Genomic DNA, 16,566 nt, shown 5'->3' on the forward strand with positions numbered 1-16,566 from the left:
TCACTAACCTTCCATGAGCATGAAAATCTAGGCGCAAGAACTGATCTTCATGTGATACTGCTCTTTTGGCACGCTGGTGTTTTTGGTGTAACAAATCCACATCATAGGACAATCCTTCATAGTGTCTAATGTACTTATTTAGAGGATTTCCATATTGGCCTGAAAAACAGAGACAAGTAAGGTTATAACCACACTACCAGGCATGGCAGATCTGTGGGGCAAAGCAGTTGGTGACAAGGACCCAAATTCCACATTATATCCATTTTAACTTTTTTTTTTCCTCCTTTGTACACTTCACATTCATTGTACTCTGGTCCCACAGACTGAACACACAATCTGCAGCTACGAGTGCATCAGGTGGACCTTGGAAGGCATCTTCCACTTGTAGTGGAAGTACAGTTCATTTACTCCAAAACTACCCCACAATGCAAACTACATCACTGTAGACAGGAAGGCTTCAGTGATGTTTCAGAAAAGCACTTCTGAATCAAAATAAGAAGTCCAACAGCTGAATATCTTTCTTCAGGTTCCCTGAAATTGTGCTTCCAACTTCACTGCAGTCATAACACCACAGTATCTGCTCAGAATGTTTGTATTCTACATGTGAAATATCATGGGAAATTAAGAGCAAATCGTGCCACCTAGCAACACATATTGTATCACATGGAATGTTCCACCACATGGAAAAGTTTTATTAAAACATATCTCCAGAGATGTAGATTTAGTTCAGTCTATTTTGCACAATTCCTTCTAGGGTAATATTTATGACTCATACTAACATGAGTTCATTGCAGAAAATGGGGAAGATTTTGACCCCCCTATCCTGATGGAGGAAGAGACACTAATCACCAAAAAAAAAATCCCAAAATACAACTTGTGGAGAAAACCAGAAGAACTCTGAATTCTGCAAGAAGAAAAATTAGTATCGCAATCAATTTAACTTCAACCTAAATGTGAGTTCTCAGGGACTACATTTTTCTTCGGATATCTAAAAAGATGACTAAGTGAATTAATATGTTCAAATGCATTGCTTACATTTAGCAGCCATGTGCACAGGATGATACTGCCGTATCTGTTTAAAATTCAATTAATGCTATACTGCAGAGAAATCACATTCAAATTTCCCCACAGTACTGTAGGCTTCTGCAAATGTTGACTCTTCGTTGTTAACTGCAAATACAGCCCAGTATCAAAACTTCATTCTACTTTCCTCTCACTCTTACATGTCCATTCTCATTCAGCTTTCCAGAAAGGGAAGTGTCTTAGGTGTCTGAAAACGTTTAAAATGTGTGGTTCAAGAAAGTCTACATTAATTCTAACCCAAATAAGACACAGACACAGGACCATTGCATAGTTTCAGTAACTAGCAAGAGTTCTGAGGATGCAGGATGTTGTCTGTGTCTGACGTTTCTCTCATCACTTCCAACATAATCCCACCAAAATGAACCATAAACACCTCCTATAACCCAAAAACTTCTATAAACCAAACCAGATTAGCCTGAGACTATGCATAATATACATGTGCCTGACTACAGATACATGCTTTCCAATTCCATGTACATGACCCAGAAATATCAATATTAAAGAAAACAAGCTTCAAAATTAGCTGATACAAGCTAAACTTAGAAGTTTTAATTGTTAAATGAACCTGAATCTAGAATACAGTATTAATAACTTGCTTTAAGAACTTGATCAAAACTAGAGAGTTAGTACACTGCAGAATGTGTAAACTCCTGTGCTCCAGAATTTAACTTTCTGTGGTAGGAAGCTTTTAATAAGGAACTCCTTAAATTGTTGCAGACCATTTTTCTTCTCAGTGTTGCAAGATACACTTTGAACAGCTTCAGGCACCTAGAAAAAAAGTTTTGAAGTGTGACAACTTACTGAAGACCCAATAACACTTGGCACTGGATCCAGGTCTCATGACCACGTGAAAAGATGAGAGACAGCATTTGACTGAGACACAAAGAATAGTTTTTAAGTGCTAACTACTGTGACAAGACAGCAAAAGACTACTGACATTTAAAGTTTTATAACTGTTCTCTCTGCTAAGGAAAAACAGAGAGGGTTTTAAGCAAAAACCTTTCTTCTTAAAAAAATGTATACACTTGCTGTGATCACACAGGGAAACAACACACTTTCTTTTTCCCTTTCTCCAAAACTTAAAGAACTCCTTACGTTTTAAGTACTCTCATAGAAACACTTAACACAAACACTCCCGCTGCTCTCTTCTTGCTTAAGCAGAGCAGCTGCATACCACCTAGAGCATTATGGCTTCTCCAAAAAGGGACTTAAGGCTTCAAAATGAACACTTCCAGAAGCCTCTATAACATCAGCATTGCTACAGCATTCAAAGTCTGCAACTGATCACAATCTCCTTCTAATCAAACCAGCTACCTATCAAAAGGAATTATCTTCTTCACAAAGGTAGCTTAATAAATAGCTCAACCTTGGTAACACAAGAATCTATAGAGGATTCTGAGGCAGAAGTTCATTACACTGGAAAGAAAACTTCACCAAGGTACATGAGGTAGGTACAGCTGCTAGCTCCAGTTTCTGTAATTAGAAGACTGCATCAAAAATGAGGAAGTCTATCACAGAATCTGGAAGTGGCACACCCCAAGAAATCATTATAATAGCACACACCAGATCCCGACCTCTGTTACAAACTACTGCCGTTACCTTCTGTAAATGAAAGACTAGGGGTTTGGCTTTTTTTTGACAGATATCGCATGACAAAGATCTTTTCAATTAAGGATACAATCAGGAAGCCTGCAGTAAGAAACACTGAACCATGAACACCTAAATGCAGATCATGGGAACTGCTCTACAAATTACATGTCATGTTGCCATCAACAAAACAAAGACAGCATGATGCCTTTCCAGGCAATCTGGTGGAGTAAGACAACATTACACTTCACCTAAACACTAAGCTAGAAGACGAAACCCTTTAGGATACAGACATTGGAGAGTGACAAGGGGATAGCTTTTGAACCTGACAGTATAGTCTTCTAAAGACTTGCTAAACTAGATGTGGCATTTCCTATGACAAATTCCCTGCAAGAATGAAGCTTTACTCTCATGGGCTTATATCTAAACACAAGGAAGGACTTTAAACAGAATCCAGCAGAGCATTTAGGCAAAAATGTGTGCCAGTCCCAGTGAAAGATGTTTTGTGCATGTGGATATACAACAACTCTTCAGGATTCCCAGAGAGCTGTGAAGTAAAGTATCTACAGTTGTTGCTGTGAACAAACAAATCCCACTGGACAGGTACGGAGTTCAAGGCATGTATTCTCACCTAACCAGGCCTATGCAAAGGGCAAAATGGATCATCCACATGATTTTAGCTATAAGCTTCCTGGCACAACATGAGCATCTGCATGTAACAGTCATCTGGTGGTCTGTGCTAAATGATTCCCTGGTCAGTTATTTTCCCAGAGAAAACCATGAAGAGTTTCTCCCCCCAGACAAACCCTTCCCAGTCTGCAGGACAGAAATAAGATGAAACGAGCTAGGGAACACATCAGCCACCTGGATATACAGAAATCCACAGGATCAGATAGGATGCATCCAGGAGTGCTGAGGGGGCTGGCTGACACCATTTCAAGGCTTCTCTCAACTTTTTGAGAAGTTACTGTTATAGAGGGGAGTTGCTGACAAATGTCATCCACATCTCCAAGGAGGACAGCCTGGGGATTTACAGGCTGGCCAGACTAATCTCAGTGTCTGTGAAGATTCTGGGGGAAATTTTTATAAAAGCTAGCTCCATGCACAAAAAGATGACTAGTAATAAACAGTAGTGAAAGTTTACCCAAGTAAATACAAATACCTATTAATTTATACACATCATTGTAAAAGAGAACATTTAACTTCCCGTAAGAGGATAAACCAAGCATGCACTGTTCTAGAAGATGAAGTTTACATTAAACCACTCAGATTGAGACTTGCATGACAAATGCAAATAGTTCAAACACAACTCAAGTTTGTTAGTGGGGTGGAAAAAAGCAAAGAATACGACTTGATAGAGTATCAGAAATTGTTCAGAAGCCAAGCTAACTCACCAGACAACTCCTATTACTGCAAGCGTCATCACTAATTTGCAGATTTAAAATGCCAGCATGTGATAAACATCTTGTAGAGAATTATTATTATAATTTTAATTAAGATAATCAAAGCAACTTTTGCTTCAAGTTGTTTTCAATATAGAGTTTATCTTTAAAAAGCTCCCTTTACATGGGGCATTGAAGAATGTACACTGCATTCAGATTTAGCATGCCAGAAATCCTACCATATACCCCCTGACTTGGACTTCTCTGAAGAATTTATTCAGGCTGTTGTTTCATAACTGCCAGCAGAAGGGCAGGCCCTGCTGCTCTTTTACATCTACGCTGTTTCTATTCTTCCCTTGCACTGGCACTAGGTTCAGCTGAAAAAATATTCTCTCTCTTGTGGTAAAGTGAGTTTTTGGTGAAAGAAAAACATGTAATCAAGAAGTCAAGTCAGGATCATTTCACTTCACTGAGGCCTCAATTTAGGGCACTGTCAGACAGTGTGGGCAACACCAGTGTAAGCAGATGTCTGCTTTTTATTGACCCTCTTCCTCTCCACCCTGTGAAAGTCCCAGTTCTTCTTCCCCATCAGGCCTGGGTTTGCTCAACAGAGCAACTTTAGTTAACACATCTGGCAGGAACTGATTAATTTTTTTTTTTTTTTTTGATTGGCTTCTCATGCCAGGAGGAGAGGTGGGAGTGCATGGCAGGGGCAGGACCACCGGACAGCAGTAACTCAGTAGAGTGGCCGTGGCATACTGCAAAAACGAACCTCTGGATCTTTTAAAAGCAAAAAGAAACTGCAGTCTGAGGCTTTTGGGCAACAGTATTTCAAAGTAACCACCTAAGCACCTGATTTCATTTATTTCTAATTACCACCAGCATTTCTGAAACAACCATCTGACAGCTGTCGTGACTAGACACTGTCTCATCCAATCACATAAAATGAATAATGTTTTTATTTTAAACTCCAAATAAATGCTGGAGGCTGAATACTTCCATATTTATGAAGGCTACTGTTCTTCTCAACTTATACTAAGAACACAAACTAAATCACTCAGATGGTGATAGCTCATAAATGCCTTCCCACAACTCCCCCATGTGTCCAGAAAAAAAGCAGAATTTCTCCCATGCTCACTGGGAAATAGGTAGTTCAATATCCAGCAGCACAAGACACTAAGAAACAACTTGGAAGTCCTAGCAACATAAAAAGAGCATGTTGTACCAGTGAAAACAAACTATTTATCATATATTTACAATGATATTCAGCATTTGATCAGCCTAGTCAAAGCATGGTCACTCTTGTTAAATCCAAGCTTTTCGGAGGTCTCAATAGCTCTCTTTTGTGTTTGCTATTGCCCTTTCCCTTTTTTAATGACCGTTAGGTAGAAAGAGAGGTTAAATTAGTTATTTCCATTCCTCTAGGAACATCATTATGAATGGATAATTAAGTACTGATTAATATATCTGCATGCATCTTCCTCATGTGCAACAAAGCTACGAAAAGCTGCCAATAATATTGCCCAAACTAAGTACCACTTCACACACATCAAAATTCATAACAGCACCAGAGAGTGAATAGATCCCTTAAGCCAAGCAATTCCAGGGGTGTTGGGTAAAATGCTGAGATTCACTTTTAAAAAAAAGAATTCTTAAAAGTCAGGGTACATATATCTTATCTCAAGTAGACACGATATACTAGAAACTAAATTCTAGCTTTCCCCAAATACTAACAGAAACAAAACAAAATAAAAATTCCTTCTTATACTATTTAAACAGTATTCACACTGACCTACTGGACCACTGGTTTTATGAAGGTAATATTTATGCAGTGGAAGCAAAGAAAGAAAAAGAGAGCACTAAAAGTGATCTAATACCAAAACCTGATCAAGAATGTTTCTGGGCCTGTTAGGCCAAACTTCTGATAACCTGTCTGCTTTAACCATACAGACAAAACATATCAAAAGCTATAAAGCAGCCCAAGACAGACACTGCAGTACACTTCACTACTGCAGCAGCACTACTGATTGCTTTTGATTGCATTCCCCTCACATAATTTTAAGAGTAATATAAACTACAACAGAAAATAATATTTTTAACAAAACAAAGATATTTCACTAACCATCCAAATTATGCTGTACCATTTTTTCAAAGTTGATTTTATGATTCATACTTAGCTGTGAGCTAACATTACAATTGGTTCTGTTAATCTGTACCTTTATATCTAAAGACTATTACAAGAGAGTATGTAGAGTGCCTGCACAGTACACAGGCACAAAGCTTTGTGTAATTCTGAAAGAGTTCAAACTCAGGTATCCTGTAAAAATACTCCAATCTTAGACCCAACATACAAACCCCTAATTATTTCTGAAGTGCAGATTAATGAAATTTCCAAAAGTATTACTGTTTAATACCTGTGTGGCTTAAAACCAGACAACTTTACAGATAAATATAACTTAGCTTCAAGATCTTGTAAAATTAATGAGCGCGAGATGCACTGCCCGTAAATGTAATTTGTTGGGTTCTTTTCAGTTTGCACTGCTCTCACAGTAACTTCTTTAAGAATCACGAAGTTGCCCTTTCCACACAGATATTAATGCCTGTCTAGAAGGAAAAATACACCAATGAAGAACCCTATTTTTCAATAAATAAAAACACAGTATATAAGAAACTCTAGAAATGTGAACGCAGGTAAAATAGACCTTCCTAAACTTGAAAGGCTGTTTTTAATTTACCATAGAACTATAGCAAATCTTTCATAATTACATTCAGACTTTTATCAATAAAGTTCCACTGAATATTTTAGAGAAGTGTATTGGCATTATCACTAGATTTCTATCCAGCATTATTAATCTTTCTTTAAAGATGTATCTGCACTGATACATACCAAAGACATGTACTTGTGCCACCTGCTAGTGAGGTGTGCTTCCTAGTGCCCAGAAATGTTCAAAGTGCCCATTCTTCTCTCAAAAAAACCTTAATATGAATTTCTGAAATACATTTCATGAACTTTCTTCTATATATCCAGAGGACGGTACTTTACATGTTTACTACAATTTTTAAGGCACAACTGCCTGCCTGGAATTAAACAGTCAAAACAACCCTCACAACTGGTTAATGAATTATTTTGAGTTAGTTCTGTGCCAGCACCATTCAGTTTAGAAAACAAAGAGGCCTTGAAAGCATGCCAACAATTAAGTCAGAAATATCTTGATAGCTTACAAGAATTTACGAAGAACAACCCAAATTCCTTTGTGTATCCCACTCCTAATCATATAAATAATGGGATGGCTTCTGACCGTGCATATCACCCTGCTTATCTCACAGCTTAGCCACAAGTACAACTACTGAAGTTTCCCATAGTTTGATGTTACTTTTTGAGAATGCGTAAAAGACCAGCATTTAGCGCTAGCTTCTTTGTTAATAAACCTACATATTGATGCACACAGAGGCAGAGCCCAGATAAATCGGTGAGGTGCCAAATGAAATAGAGGAAGTCTTTATCAGCTGTTCCACCCACAGTTCTCTAGAAACACCCTCTCAAGTACACCCTTTTTCTGTACAAAGTCGAAACTATTTTCCCTGCCACGACTTGACCAATTAAACACTACCAGGCGCAGTGGAGAAACTGGCCGGTTCCGAATGCCGACAAACTCCTAACGGGAGCCGATACAGTTACACGTCCCCATAAACACAAGGGAGTTTTCCCTCGGCCTGGGAGAGGGGAGACCCTCCTGGAAGTCACGGTCACGCTTAGGGAAGAACCCGGGCTCGTCTTCTATTTCCTTAAGCTGAACTTTCCGCCTGCCCGTGCTTCCTGGTTTCGGGGACAGGGAAGCGGCCGTGGGGGCGAGGGAAGGGAGCCGGGAAGCAGCCACCAGGACCGGGCGGGAAGTCCCAAGGGACGGAAGCGGAGCCGGGAGGGGAAAACACAGCCGAGCGCGGAGAAAAGAAGGACCCGAGGGAGAGAGGAGGGGAAGGCAACTGACCCGGTCCTCGGCGGGGAAAGTCCCGGGGAAGGGGCGGGGGCGCCAGGCCAGCCGCGGACGGCGGGGGAGAGGCCCGGGCGGGCTGAAGCGGCGGGCGGAATGGGGAGCCCGGCGGCGGCCCAGCCGCGGCCCTGGCGCCGGAGCGCCCCAGAGAGCGGGGCCCGCCGCCCCCGGCCCCGAGGGCTGGAGACAGGAGAAAGAGAGGGAAGAAAGAGGGAGAGAGGAATGGAGACGGCCCCGAACCAGGGCCCCGCGAGGCCGGGCGGCTCCTCACCTCCAGCGCCCGCCGCGCAGGAGCACAGCAGGATTATCGTCCCCGCCAGATCCATCTCCGCCGGGCGCAGGCCCCGCCGCCGCCGCCGCCGCCGCCGCCGCCGCCTACCCACGGCACATCCGCCCCAGCCGGCGCCGGGCGGGATGGGGAGGGGCGAGTTGGGCGCCTCCCTCCGCTTTGTCCCCCGCCGCTCCGGAGGACTGTTCCCGCCCACAGAACGGCCGTGGATCGGCTGGGATCGGCCGGGATCAGCGGCTCTCCCAGCAGCGCTGCCTCCACTCGGCGCACCGCCGCTCCCTCCGCCCTCGCGCGCGCCAGACGCTGCCGGCGGGGCGGGGCCGCGGGACACGCCCAGAGCGCGCGAACGCCCCGCCCCTCCCGCGCGCAAGGGGCGGGGCCGCACGGAAGGGGCGGGGCCGTGGGGGACGGGCCCAGGGGCGGGGCCTCCCCGGGCGGGGCCTCCCTGCCGCTTCCGGCGCGCCCGAGAACGGGGTTTCGGAGCCTTCACCGGACCCAACTACGAACACGCCGCACCGGCTGCTGTCCTTTATCCCCTTACTGGATACACGTTTTGTCCTTGTAGAAAACTAATTTACTTTTAATTTATTACTCTGGTTTCCTTCATTCTCTTACCAGATACACATTTTTTCCTTGCAAAAAACTAACTTACTTACTTTTAGAGTTCTGTTTTAGGTCACCGACTTCTCCCGATGCTCTACGTGTTGTGAAGTGTTGCAGTGTCCCCACTGAACAGGGACTTGTCATGCTGAGACTGTCTTGAACAACCTTCACAGTTCAAGGGTGCAGCAAATTCCTCCCGTAGAAATACAAACGTGAGACATCTGAACAAAATGTTTCCTCTCTTGTTTGTCCACATGCTAATTCTTTCATCAACTGTGCCATCTCAAAGATTTATTTTTTATATTAGGGTTTGTGACAAGTTTCTGTCAGTATAATGTCAGCCCATTATACTTGTGCTTTTCCATTCCTATTACCATGTCAGAACAAAAAAAAACTTCCCTCTGAACACTGATACAGCTGAGAAAAGGTGTTATGGAAATGCACATAAAAAGTAAAATTACAGTGAATGTACCTTAGGTAAGGCTGCAGAAGTTGATGCAAATGTTTACAAAGTTCAAATTAGAGAATAAAATGAGAGGATAAATCCTTATCATACCAAGACTATTTAAAATTTGTGATTAAAAGCTGAAGATTTCTGTACGGAGAGGAGAGGTTCATTGGGGTAAAGTCTGAGTAATATACCCACATTAGTTCTTAGAGAATCATAGAATGTCAAGGGGTTGGAATGGACCTTAAGGAACATTTCGTTCCAACCCAACCCCCTGCTATGGACAGGGACGCCTCACGCTCAACCAGGTTGCTCAAGGCCTTATCCAACCCGGCTTTGAACGCTTCCAGGGATGGGGCATCTGCAGCCTCTCTGTGCAAACCTGTGCCAGTGCCTCACCACCCTCACAGTAAAGAACTTCCTCCTAATATGTAACCTAAATTTCCTCTCTTTTAATTAGTTTATTCAATCAAATTGTTCAAGTTATCTATTACATTCACTACAGCCGTATTTTTTATACTACGACTGTCTAACAAACCGAAAGGAAAAACACCGAGCACCCTTGGGAGAGCCGGACTCACCTGTTTCCCTCCCCTTCCCGCTGCCCGCCCCGCCCCGGGGCCCCCCCGCCCCGAGCCCCGCCGTGACCCGCGGCCGCTCCCCCCCCGCCCGCACGTCCCCGGCGGGGCGGAGCCGGCGCCGCTGCTGTGATGGCGTCGCTGGCGCTGCGGGCGGAGGCGCAGCTGCTGCGGTGCCAATAGAGAGCGGAGCGGCCGGGCCGGGCATGGAGAGCCTGGCGCAGCCCCCGCCGCCCCCGGGCTCGCTGCAGACGGGCGGCGGGGGCGCTGCCAGCCAGCTCCGCCTGGGAGAGGCGGCGGCGGCCGAGGGCGGCTGCAGGGAGGCCGAGGAGGGCGGCGGGCGGCGCAGCCCTTCCCCTCCGCCGGCCCCCGCTCCCGCCACGGCCCCTCAGACGGCGTCCCCCTCCCAGGCCTCGGAGGGTGGTGCGGCGGCCGAGGGCGAGGGGCTGGCGGTGCCGGAGAGTCCCGGAGCGGCGCCCGCCTCAGAGAGCGGTCCCGCGGGAGCCGGCTCCGGGAGCAGCGGCGCTCCCAGCCCGCCGGGGGAGGAGTCCCGCAGCCTGGACTCGCTGGAGTCCTTCTCCAACCTGCACTCCTGCTGCCCGAGCAGCTCCGAGCTCAACAGCGACGCCGACGAGGCGGTGGTGGCGGGGGCCTCCTCGGGGGGCCCGGCCCCGGAGCCCGAAGGGGACAGGCCGGCGGCGGGCTCCCAGTTTCTCTCCGCCTCCAAGGAGCGCTTCCCGGGGCAGTCGGTCTATCACATCAAGTGGGTCCGCTGGAAGGAGGAGAATACGCCTGTCATCACCCAGAACGAGAACGGCCCCTGCCCATTGCTGGCCATCATGAACGTGCTGCTCCTGGCCTGGAAGGTACCGGGCGAGCGGGCGCCATGGCGGGGCCGGGCGGGCGGTGCCGCTCGGGCAGCGCGGGCGGCTCATGTGGCGCTGGCAGCGTTCGGGGCTCCTGAGCCAACGCGGCGTGAGAGCACCGCGGGAAGTTTGTGCTGTTTAGGACAAGGACAGTATCGAGAACGCTGGAGAGGGACTTCTGACAAGGGCATGTGGCGACAGGACAAGGGGGAATGGCTTTAAATTAGCAGAGGGCAAGTTTAGATATAAGGAGGAAATTCTTCCCCATGAGGGTGGTGAGGCAGTGGCATAGGTTGCCCAGGGAACCTGTGGATGCCCCATCCCTGATAGTGTCCTAGGTCATGTTGGATGGCTCTCTGGGTAACGTGGTCTAGTAAAAGGTGTCCCTGCCCATGGCAGAGGGGTTGGAACTAGATGATCTTTCAGGTCTCTTTCAACCCAAACCATTCTGTGATTCTTTCAAGACACACACAGGTTTATTTCTGCTGTTAAGCACATGTCTCACATATAGAACTTGGAAAATAAATATTGCCGTGCAGTCTGTTGCCAATATATTTACGTGCTGCTGTCATATATGGATTTGCTTTGTTATTGTCTTAAATACAATATCTAGATGATGTTTACTAACCTCAACAGTATATAGTTTGCAGATGTGTACAGGTTTCTAGTAAGTAAAGATTACTATTTATACCGCTGAACACATAGATGATATTTTTGGAAAATAGGTTAGTTTCATATAATAAAGTGTATGCAGAGTTGTACGAAATCCAGAATTGTACAAAATACAGATTTGTACAAGTAACTGCCTGAGTAATAGGGGCACATTCATACAGTTATGCAGTATAGATTGTATTTAAATTAATGAGCAAATCAGCTAAATTAATGAGCAAATCAGGTAGTGATCAAGTCCCACTTTGAGACGTGGAAGTTCTTGTGCTCCATAGCCATTGTGGATGTGGACTTCCCACAGTCTTAAAATAATTTTTTTCCGATCTTTTAAGTAATTAAAATCTAAGGCATAATGTAGTTATTAACATGTATATGTGAAAGGAGTATCTGTTGGAGAAAAGCTATAAGGTTGTGTGCATTGCAAAACAAGGATGAGGGGCATATCTTGGGAAATGCTGGCAGTTCAGCCCCAGAAAACTGAAGAGCTGATAGAAAGGAGTTCTAAAACAGGACAGCTTTACAGGAATAGCTCTTATGTTGTAGTAGCAAGGGGAAGAAATTTGGTATTGGAAGAGTAAGAGGTTGTTTGCAGTGTAACAGATCACTTATGAAAAGGTCAAAATGGAAATATGTTAATGAGAAGAAATTTGTTTAGATGCGGGTAACTCCAGAAGATTATTGCTCTTGGATGAGTTACAATTGCTACACATTTTTCTGAGCAGAATAACTCAGACATCAGGAGGAAGATTCTGGCTACAGTGATGTTGATATTGAAGCATCAGTAAAAGCAATATAGGGAAGTTGTGAGTGACTTTAAGGTATTGCTTTGTGCGGGTTCTGCCACCTTCAAGAGGGTGGGAAGGTTGTTGTGGGCTTCTGTTTTCTGTGCTTTCTGTGCTCCCTCTTCAACGTCTAGGGGTGACTTGAAAAACTTAACCATACCTTACCATTTTGTGTGATGGCATTTTAAAAGAAACTGCTAGTTACAGGATTTTCATTGTTAATCTTTGATTTAATGAAAGATGTAAATGGGACAGCACTGGTCCTGATGTTTGAATTAAAGTTTTTGGAGGTTTTGTTCTTAGCATTCTTCCTTTTCCTTCTGCTGCTGCTCTCCAGCCAGAATTTTAACTGACATTCTGCTGTGATCAAATATTACATAGGTGAGGATTAAGGTAATATCCAGTTTTATAAATAGGCAAAAACCAAAATACCCTTTGGGAGTGCCATGCTGTTTCTTATTGCTCAGATTACAGGAAGTTTTCTATAGTTCTGTCTGTTTATGTAAAACCTCAACAGAATTTACATGAGTTGCAGACAGGCAGCTAAACTGGTGAAGCTGTCATCACAAGTTGTTATTTATAGGCTTGAGGGTTTTCCTGTTATTTGGCCATATATCTTAGTTGCTTGTAATTGATTTTCCTAATTACTGCCTCTCCAAATTAGCCTTTCTTTTTCCCAGTTCATAGTTAAGGACCATGTTGACAGTGGTTGGGGTAGCAGGTCATCTGTACATCTCTGAGAGTAGCGTGCTACATGTGGAGGCTGAGGATGGACATCCACCTTCTCACTCCTCCTGAAACAAAATGAACCCTAGACTGGGTCAAGTAATTATAATTTGCGAACAAGAAGGCAGACCAAAAGATGAAAATAGGCAAAAGTAGAGTGAGAATATCGTAATACATACTAGGTGAAAAGAAGCTACATGTAATGGGGAAAAAAGGGCGTAAGAAGGAGATGAGGAGGGAAAATAGAATCACAACAGGGAATAAGAAGTTAAACAGTTACTCTTTTGGTTCTATTCCCTATATCAGCCATCATCTTTCCTTCTCAGAACTTTGTCCTGACAAGGTTGAGAGTTCTCGTCATCCTGTGGATAGATGTGGTCTCAGACGACCTAAGTGCAGTACGAGTTTTGTAAATCCTGAAATACGAGCACGCACTGTGACTGTTCAAATTCCATTTTGAAAATACCAGGTTTTGGAACTTAGCTTGTAATAAAACTGCTACCTCTCTTTTATCCACTACTTTCAAAGGATACATAAAACTTTGAGGTGGCAGATTGCAGAAGCTATATTTTAAATAATAAAATTATGAAATTACTTTTCTTTTGAAGTGTTTTTGCAGTCTTGCAACTTGTCTTAAGTGTAACTTGCAGTTTAGCCCTAGGAGGGAGAGCTGAGGAGTTCTGCTACAGAAGTGTTACAGTCATGTTCTTCTAAGAAGAAAAACTAAAGCACTGTAATATCAACTTGGAAAAGTAGCTGTTGTGCAAAAGAGTGTGGTAACCACTTAGACCTGTGTGATGCAAATGAAAGCAGAAGTAGAGATTGAAACAAATATTTTTAAATGTGAGTTGTGTCCTCTGATGTCGAGTAGTGCAGCACACTGTTTTTCAGCTTATTTAAATCTGGAGATTGCTCAGTTTTTGCTCAGGCCTGTGGCTCGCTATGTGGTTAAACTTAGCAATGCAGAGTTGGCTTTTCCAAGGGGCTTTTGTGATCTTTGTTAGATGTAGTTCATGCAACACTTCCTGATAACTTCTGGCACTGCACTAAATGTAATTGGGGGGGAGGGATGTGGCAATCATCAGATGCTAAAAGCTTAATGGGGTTTCCATGTGATTCTGCTCTCTGCTTCTTAGGTAGAATGTGATGTCTTGTAGCTGAAGAGCTCTGTGAACCTTAACATGCTGCGCAGAAATGACATATCTGAAATGTCCAGGGAAGATTTTGAAACATAAAATAAGCAAAGGGAAAACATTATACAATTAGAATATAAATAATATTAATATTGTCTTGAGACGTGCGTGCTATGGGATATCTTGTCCTTATGTAGGAGAGCAATGCTGGTAGCATATTTGACAGTGCATTTGAAAGTTTTTTGTGTCGTAATCCTCTCAACGAATGGAAGGAGCTGTGTTCCCAACACACCTGGTTCTACTAAAATTTTGGTAACTTTTAAAACTGTGTGAATAAATAAATGTTATATAACCATTTTCTTGCTTAGATGTATCCAAACTGATGTGCAGGGAAGAGGTAGAGTAAAAAATTCTAGTTAGAAATTTTTAGGTTTAGGTTTTCATAAAATTGGCCTGTTTCAGAGGAGCTGTGCGCAGTGTACTCCTGCTGATATCCACTTCATTAGTGAGAGCCTGCAGTGGTGGTGCCTGGTCTGAGGTCTGGCACTGGCTCTTCACACGTGATGTACTGTCCCTGTTGCTGAGCTGCCCGGCCGTATGGCCGGAGTTTGCACAGATTGCTTGGATGCGCTCGGAGCACGCTCAGCGGGGCCCTTGGCAGCCTCCCTTCCTCCGGCACCTGTGGGATGAGGTGAGCCCGCAGATCAGGGGGCCTGGAGCTGTGCCCAGTCACAGCAACAAGGCCACTCCGAGGGGCTGAGGGAAACCTGGCTGAGGGGGAGACGCTGAGGACATGGAGTGGCAGCACACGCTGTCGGGCTGTCATGTGACAGGTTCATGAAGCTGTTCCTGCAAGGCTGGGAGCACTTATTTGCAAAGAATATTAATTGGTTTTTGTCAAAGCTGCTTGAAGCTACCCTTACCTCTCTAGAACACTGTGTTCAGAGGAGTTGGATGTTTTAGATAAACATGTTTTGAGACCATAATATAAGTCTTATGTAAGACTTATTATATAAGCCATTAGAAATTTTCTTAGGCCGTTTCTATATTCACAGTATTTTTGGAAGTGTTATCCTCTGTGCATGACTATATAACTTAATTTTTTTCAAGCCCTTCTGTAGTGTGGAAGAATATGGTGGAAAATTAGTATCATGTAGTTTTGGGGTTTGTAGTCTAATTCATAGAAACTGTGTAAGTTTTATTAAACAATCTGTTCCATATGAAAATTTGTTTACCATTCTTGTCTTTTAATTAATATATGTCTCAACTGTATGTTGTGATGTAGTTGTGTGAGAAGGGCTAAGTTTCCCACTCCTGAGTGTAGGAAATAAAATGTAGCTAGAGTCAGAAAGAGCCATCAGGACGAAAGACCAGGAAACTGCAGTAGAGGGGTACAGGAAATGGGTGGGAGTTGAGGAAATGCATTTTTCCTAAAGTGTGGAATTGATGTAAAATCTAGGAACTAAACATTGAAACCTGTTGAGAAAATGTGTCCCTCAAAATAATAGATGATTGTGGACAACCACAGCTTTTACTACTGTTGCTTACATTGTTTTCTTCTGTTGATTTATCTGGATAATGACTGTGGTTCTGTATGGTTTTTTGCTCTCCCTTAAGTTTTAAGGTATTTTTCTATCCCATTTCTTCTTCACTGTACGCTTGCTGTCACTTGAGTGCTTGCAATGAAGCTCTGAACAGCTGGGAAATGTCATGTTCTCTCTATATCCTTAAGTCAGCTCTGTTCAGAAGTACTTAGAACTGTGTTGGAACCCCATTAGCCTACTTTAAAGGTGTGATCAAGGTCCCACTACACATGTCAGCCCTAAAATTATGCCAAGAGGTAACCAATTAACTTTATTTAGTGTTAAATCAAGCAGTTAATTTTGAGATGTAGCTTGTTAAAATATCCAGCTCTGAGAGATCCTGTAGGTATGAGCAAAACCACTTTGCTTTTTCTGCAGTAAAAAAGTAAATGGTTAGCATTACAGTTGTGGGGGGAAGTTCCAGTTGTTAACCAGTGATATAAATATTATATAGTGCTATTTGTGCATAGAGCTCAAATATAGGCAAGCCATGTAATTGTGCTTTAGAGTTGCTGTTTGTCGTGTAGGCATGCTTCTAGAGGTTCCAAATGTGGTGCAGAGCAGAAACCCCCAAGTAATGCTGGCTGAGCTGATGCAAATGGTTTAAATAAATAACAAAAAGAGCTAGCTTCAGTCCTGAAAGAATCATCACAGTAGCCCAGTTAACAGTTGAGAGAGCAATGCTCATTTTCCTTCATATTATACTGGCACATCTGTGCTGTTTGTAGTGCCAGCAGCACTTCGGGCAGGGCTGGTGAAGGCGGTGCTGTTCGATGTCTTAGGAGCTGTGATGAGCCAGACCTGGCTCAGGGGTGCGCACAGCTAGTGTTGCTAAGACTTGAATG

The 16,566-nt window shown here is 43.8% G+C and overlaps 2 protein-coding genes across 2 annotated transcripts in view; one reads left to right on the forward strand and one right to left on the reverse strand.

The window, feature by feature from the left end:
• Nucleotides 1–8,625, reverse strand: part of ADAM10 (ADAM metallopeptidase domain 10) — a 43,228-nt gene extending 34,603 nt beyond the window's left edge. The window contains exons 1-2 of the mRNA XM_042039458.1: nt 8,316–8,625; nt 9–159 (exon numbers count right to left, since the gene is read on the reverse strand). Of these exons, the coding sequence (XP_041895392.1) occupies nt 9–159; nt 8,316–8,370 (206 nt within the window). The 5' untranslated portion in view covers nt 8,371–8,625. The remainder of the gene's footprint in view (nt 1–8; nt 160–8,315) is intronic.
• A 1,447-nt stretch (nt 8,626–10,072) lies between these two features.
• Nucleotides 10,073–16,566, forward strand: part of MINDY2 (MINDY lysine 48 deubiquitinase 2) — a 32,856-nt gene continuing 26,362 nt past the window's right edge. Inside the window, exon 1 of the mRNA XM_042039450.1 lies at nt 10,073–10,828. Within this exon, the coding sequence (XP_041895384.1) occupies nt 10,169–10,828 (660 nt within the window). The 5' untranslated portion in view covers nt 10,073–10,168. The remainder of the gene's footprint in view (nt 10,829–16,566) is intronic.

The sequence above is a fragment of the Corvus kubaryi genome, unplaced genomic scaffold, assembly GCF_017639235.1.
Source record: "Corvus kubaryi isolate FWS band 111438036 unplaced genomic scaffold, C.kubaryi_AGA036_p1.0 37394, whole genome shotgun sequence".
Classification (NCBI taxonomy): domain Eukaryota; kingdom Metazoa; phylum Chordata; class Aves; order Passeriformes; family Corvidae; genus Corvus; species Corvus kubaryi.